This window comes from Theobroma cacao, chromosome 9, assembly GCF_053813885.1.
Source record: "Theobroma cacao isolate CCN51 chromosome 9, ASM5381388v1, whole genome shotgun sequence".
Classification (NCBI taxonomy): Eukaryota; Viridiplantae; Streptophyta; class Magnoliopsida; order Malvales; family Malvaceae; genus Theobroma; species Theobroma cacao.
Window position 1 is genome coordinate 46,234,424 of NC_142647.1, and position 6,918 is coordinate 46,241,341.

General features: G+C 33.7%; 1 protein-coding gene across 1 annotated transcript; it reads left to right on the plus strand.

Annotated features, from left to right (window-relative positions):
* The first annotated feature begins 764 nt into the window (after positions 1-764).
* On the plus strand, positions 765-5,053 carry LOC18590355 (subtilisin-like protease SBT4.15). Its single transcript, XM_018126924.2, has 11 exons — positions 765-857; positions 991-1,079; positions 1,158-1,255; positions 1,365-1,508; positions 1,624-1,729; positions 1,925-2,423; positions 3,261-3,358; positions 3,457-3,678; positions 3,794-3,902; positions 4,054-4,267; positions 4,401-5,053. The coding sequence occupies exons 1-11, from the start codon at positions 765-767 to the stop codon at positions 4,946-4,948; spliced, it is 2,220 nt and encodes a 739-aa protein (XP_017982413.2). The 3' UTR covers positions 4,949-5,053.
* The last annotated feature ends 1,865 nt before the right edge of the window (positions 5,054-6,918 follow it).

The window sequence follows — 6,918 nt, forward strand, 5'->3', positions numbered from 1 at the left end:
CCAAATAACAAAAAATGTTTTTTACATTTTATCCAAAAATAAAAAACATTAAATTTTCCTGTAAAATATTTTACATAGAAAAAATTTTCTCTTAACAAATCTTTTTCCAATTGTCAAACGGACTCTAAATTAAAATCTACTTCGTTAATATATTCAATCAATTTTCTTTCTTTTTCCCTTCATGTTAAATGTGAATAATACTGTATAAACAAAAAACCTTTTCACGTAAAATTTTAGAAACATATGACATTATCATGCCTTTAAAAAAAAACTATAAATTCAATAATAACTTATTCTTTTAGTATTGCATTAATTTTTCAGTTTATCCATATATAGTGTTGAACAAGATAATGCAGTTACTGGTTTTGGTATTAGAGATGAGTACAACAAAGAGACTGTTCAAACCAGGAACCTAATTGATTAACTTCCCATACATAATTGATCAGTTCGAATGAATTAAGGTATGCCAAATTTATTACATAAAAAAGTTCAAGAAAAGAAATCTAGGAGTACTGAATATCAAATTGTAGATTTACTTAAACACAGGAAATATAGGAAATTATCTCTCCCCTAACAAAATCTTTTTGTAATGATCCTAACTAAAATTTCAAACAAAAGATTTATCAGCTCAAAGATATGATCTTAAATTTAAATTTTCAACCCTTCCCCAACCTCAAGCCTCAACCTAAATATATACAAGACAATAGGGAAGAGAATCTCACCAAAAGAAAAAAAAAAGTTATTGAAGGATTACTATAATCGACATGGGTCTAAACATTGTCATTTTCAGTCTCTTCGTTTCAGCTACACTTCTTCTTGTGTCATCAGGTCATGCTGCTGATGATAGCGAGAGAAAGGTGATACAATCTATCTCCATGAACTTTGAAATCTTACGTTTATGGTGCGTGGAATCCTTCCTTTTAAAGCTCTTTGTCTTGGATATTTAGACTGACGAAGTTTGTTTTCTTTACATATGAACATATGCAACAGGCTTACATCGTTTATATGGGAGATGCTTTGGAAAGCAAAAGTCTAGCAGTGGAGCATCACCATAGCTTGCTTTCTGAAGTTACTCAAGAGTAAGTGATGACAAAATGTTGTGTCTACTTCAAAGCACAAAACTATATATATCTAATTGCTTAGTTCATCTTCATTAGTGAGGAAGTTGCTCGACAGTCCATAATTCACAGCTATGGGAAAAGTTTCAATGGATTTGCTGCATATTTGACGCCAGATGAAGCTGCAAGACTACAAGGTTAATTTATACCAGATTTAGATTGCATATGAGAGATATAGTATTTGCAGGTTCCTGCTTTCCTGACCATATGAGTTTTTAACTAATTCTTTTGTTACATCGTTTTCAGAGAATGAAAATGTGGTTTCCGTGTTTCCAAACAGTTTCAGACAGCTTCAAACAACAAGATCATGGGATTTTCTAGGCATGCCTTTATCTGTTAAAAGAAATACCCCAAAAGAGAGTGATATAATTGTTGGTGTGCTAGACACAGGTATCGTTTGAGCATTTGAAGATGGATGCTTGAATCTTTCCTTTCTTGTTATCATGATTCTTTTGGACTAATAATTAATATGTGATTAATCAGCAAATTCTTCCGGATTTTCCAGGAATTTATATTGATGCTCCAAGCTTTGATGACAAAGGATTTGGACCACCTCCATCAAAATGGAAAGGCGTCTGCCAGACAGGAGGCAACTTTACTGGCTGCAACAAGTAACTAAATAAATTCTCTCTTCTTTCTTTTTCTATATATATATTTTTAAATTAATTTATTGAACAAATCAGATTTGACCTAACAATTATGATTTTATTTAAAATAATTGAGATCCAAAATTCCCTTAATATCTACTCTGATCTTCTTTATCATTACTTAATGTCTCTAACTTAAAATGCATCTCTCGATCACAGCAAGGTGATTGGAGCAAGGGCATATAGCATGGGGTCTCGTAAGAATGAATCAGCTGCTGACGACGTAGGCCATGGATCTCACACTGCGTCCATAGTAGCTGGCGTTCCGGTCCAAGATGCAAGTTTCTATGGCTTAGGACAAGGCACAGCTCGAGGAGGTGTTCCCTCAGCACGCATTGCTGTCTATAAGGTCTGTGATGATAGTGGCTGCAGCGATGTTGCTATCCTTGCTGCATTTGATGACGCCATTGACGATGGTGTTGACATAATATCAATGTCCGTTGGCGGGCCCGCCCCGGATTATTTCGCTGACCCTATAGCGATCGGTTCATTTCATGCCATGAAGAAAGGTATCTTGACAAGCTGTTCCGCCGGAAATGATGGGCCCCAATTGAGTTCGTTAACTAACGGGGCTCCTTGGATTTTGACTGTTGGTGCTACTGCTACCGACAGAGTGCTTAGGACTCCAGTTCATATTGGCAAGAACATTAAAACTTTGGTAAGCATAATCTTTTTCACAATTCTTGCATTCTACTTCTCATCTTTATGCATAGCCAGCTCAACTTGCATGTTCAAATCTAAACATTATATTCCCACGTGTTGGGATACTTGTTCAGGTTCTTGAGTCCGATCTGAATCAATTCGGGCTTAGATTTTTTGTTTTAAAACAAAAACAAATTTTATTAACTCCAACAACCAGCACGTCATTACAAGTTTTTAACCTAATGTTAGAAGACTTCTGGTGGCATAGGAAATCTGGTTTTGGAGAAAAAAAAAAGCCTTTTACAATAGAAATTATTTAGACATAAGTTTGAAGAGTTTGGCCGTGCATGGCGGTTGAGAATTTATGATATCCTTAAATATTATGTTTCTATTTTATTTTAATATAACTTTCAAATTTTAATGATGTGAAATTAAATTTTTTTATTATATATTTTAATAATAAACCTAATTTAAATGGGTAGTTCAATATGAAGCAAAACTTTAAATTTGAATCATGTTAACATTGATCCATACCTTAAAACTAATGTGCAGTTAGGCCCTCTAGAACATACCCCAAAGAATTATATTGTCAGAAAAATGTTATCCAATAATTTAATTATCCAAATATATATATATATATATATATATATATATATATATATATATATATATATATATATATATATATATACATATGTGTGTGTGTGTATACATAAGCAATTTATGTGCATAAAATTGTTGGTGATTACCTTTAAACCATTTGTGAGCAACAAAATAAAATTGCTCATGCTCTTAATTATTACATTGATAACATATTAATGATTGTCTCTGAACTTATGTTTTCCGTTAACAGGGGGTTTCTTTTAACACCTTCAACCTGGAAAAGAAAATGTACCCTTTGACTAGTGGATTGAGAGCAATAAAGAAGGGTGAAGAACCCAATAATTTTGAGTAAGAACATCAACATCCAAACTCACCATTTTTGTATCAGACGGAATTGATGTTTTTTATTACATAATTGGGTCTAATAAAATGAGAAACTTTTGCAGCACATGTGATTCTACTACTTTAGATGAAAACAAGGTCAAGGGCAAAATACTGTACTGCGACGGAACATTCCAGCATTCTACCATCAAGAAAATGGGCGCAACAGGTGCAATCCTTCGTTGCGGAAGCTCCTTTTTTGACGCTGGATCTACCTATTCACTTCCGGTCGCATGTGTCGTTGACGAAATAGGAAGCCGAATTGAACAATATCTCAACTCAACCAAGTAAGTTCTGTATGTAATTTTCTTATCAAGAAATTATTACATAAATCTGTTTATTGTGTTATAAATGAGTAAAAATCAACATTTCTGTAAATTAAAAACGAAAAAATGCATGCAGAGACCCTCAGGGTGTGATACTCAGGACAATACCAATCAATGCTACTGCACCTTTTGTGGCGGCCTTTTCATCTAGAGGGCCTTACTATAGGTCCCACTCTTTCTTAAAGGTACTATGCTTCTGTGTGTGTGCGTGCGGGTGCATATATATATATATATGTTTAATTAAGCAGTATAGTTTCAGTTTAAAACAATAAAAGTTGACTTGTCTGTAATTAGCTCTCAAGCATTTTAATTTGCTTTTTCTTAACAATGGTATAGCCTGATATTGTTGCACCTGGAGTTGCTATCCTAGCTGCTTACACGAAACTTAAGTCTGTCTCTGGGTCTTCACTTGACGATCGCTTCAATGTGTTCAAATTCCTCTCTGGAACATCAATGTCTTGCCCTCATGCTAGTGCAGCTGCTGCCTATGTCAAGTCATTCCATCCTGAATGGTCTACCAGTGCAATCAAATCCGCTCTGATGACTACAGGTTAGTCTCTTCAAATAATCATATTATCAGTATTGTACTTATACTGTTGGGATAATAATTTTGAACTCATTTTTACTAAAAAATTCATATATGGATTATTTAACTGCACGTGATTTGTTTATTCTTTAATCAGCATCTGAAATACGAGTTCACGATGAAAATGTTGAGTTCGCCTACGGAGCTGGCCAAATTGATCCTCAAAGAGCTGTTAATCCTGGCTTGGTATATGAACTGTCCAAAAATGACTACATCCGGTTCCTATGCAACGAAGGCTACTCGGGAACACGTCTACGGATGGTCATTGGTGAACATAGTAATTGCTCAAGCATCCCCAAGTTTGGAGGCCAAGATGATCTAAACTACCCATCCATGCTTATAATGCAGAAGGACCTTGTGTCTACTGTTTCAGCTGTTTTCAATCGAACTGTTACATATGTAGGAAATGGAACTTCTACCTACCAGGCATTCGTGAAGGCGCCTACGAGTCTCAAGATCAAAGTTTCCCCTGACACGCTAGTGTTTAATGAAGTGAACGAGAAGAAATCTTTTACAGTTGAGGTGAACGGGCCACCACTGAAGCACAATTCTACTCTTTTGTCAGCATCCCTGGAATGGACTGACTCAGTTCACAGGGTGAGGAGCCCCATCCTCGTTTATCCTATTTCTATATTAGATCAGTAACTCGAAGTTTGAACTCTATTTCTCATTTCGGTTATTAGATTTAAATTTTCGTCCTGGTGTAAATTTCATCAGTTTATGTTAATTTACAGTTCTACTTTAGGTATTGAGCAAGGTTGCTACCAAAATGTTCTTTATTTGTTTCTGATTTCGGAACATTGATATTGGTAGTCAAATTGTTTCAATTTATTTGTAATTAATCTTTATGATTTTAATAAGAGAATTTTAGTTGTATAACTTAAGGGTGTGTTCGGTTAGGACAATATTTTTTTTATTTTATAAGAAAAAAGTAAAAATATATTTATTATTATTTTTTCTATTTTCTAAATCTCGATCTATATGATTTGTGAATTAGACTAGGATTCTAGATTAAATGTTAGGTTCTAATGTAAATTTGCAAGTGCATAATTAATAAAATTATTAATTCTGAATTTTTATGATATATTTAGGGTTATTATTATTTATTGGCAATAATAAGTTTAATTGGTACTTCAATACTTTACTTGGATTGAAGTCTTAGGTGTTGGATTATTAACTGAAGTTATAGTTTAAAAATGTTGATTTTTAAGTATTAAACTGTTTAGGCTCCCCTAAAGCTCCAACGTTTAAGTTGGGGAACTAAGTTAGTTAGTATTTGCTTTGGTGAGGTGGCATAAAAGGTGAAGGATATGCATTTAAATTATTTTTGATAAATGCATGCAATGTTTTTTTTTTATGCTATGATCAATACTCTAAAAAAATGTGCATGGGAAACGATCCCTTTGTATTCAACTATGTTCATCTTGGAAATGTTATTAACATGTTTGAGAATTATTAAATGTGAGCAGCTTATATGGTGCTATGATTAATTTGTTTTTATGAAATATTATGTGTGGAATGATTATACCCCCTTTGTTAATGTTGGATATGGAACTTTTTGAGAAAAATATTTTTAACATGGAGCACTTAAATGAGGATTTGGGATAGCAATAGTTTTGCTAACTATTATGCACAATAAAACTATCCTACTAGTGAGGGGAAGTAGGTAAACGACGTTTGCTTTGTGGCCGGACGATGGCACAAGTGATATTGGAGTCAGTAGGCTGGAGTGCACTAGCTATATGGGTTGGCCACCCATCATGTGTGAAATGTTTGTATTTTGTGTTTCTTAAATAGCTCCACTTGAGTATTAAATTTTGGTCATGATGTTTGAACTATTTGATATATTATTGTAAGCTTTTCTCTATTTTAGACTTATATGAACATGCTTGAATTTTAATATTTATTAAGCTGTGTGATTAGATTAAGTATGGTAAAGTTTGGAGATGAGAAAGCATCAAATATGCAGACTTTGAATAAAGTCGCAAGACTTGTTTTCTTGTATATCGTCACTATCCCCATATTTTCAATAAAAATTATTCTTTTCATGTGATTTGTGACACAAGAACATTGGTTTTCCAGAATATGATTATATCAATTTTTTATAAATAAGATATGATGGATCTTGATGCCTGGTGAAAAAGGATGTCATGAGGTTTATAGGGGACTTTTATAGATATGGCAAGTTGGGTCATGGTGTTAATAATTCGTTCATCACTTTGATTCCTAAAGTAAAGAACTCGATAAGGCTTAAGGAGTATGGGCTTATAAGCTTGGTAAGGAGTTTGTATAAGATTGTGGCAAAAACATTAACTAATCGGTTAAAGCTGGTCATGGATGAAATTATTGGAAGTGTAGACACCTGAAAAAGAAAAATAATAAATAAATAAATAATTTAAATTATAATAAAACAAACTAAAATATAAAATAATATTAAAAAATAATAATAATAATAAAAAAGGGGGATGGCTGGGCGTACGCCCAGCCATCATTTCCCCCACCCACCACGCATGATGGGGTTCTGGCCACCAACTCCTTGGTACCAGAACCCTATCACCGGGTTCTCCAAATTTTTGGACAACCCGGCTCTTTAAAGACTACTTGCAAAATCCAAC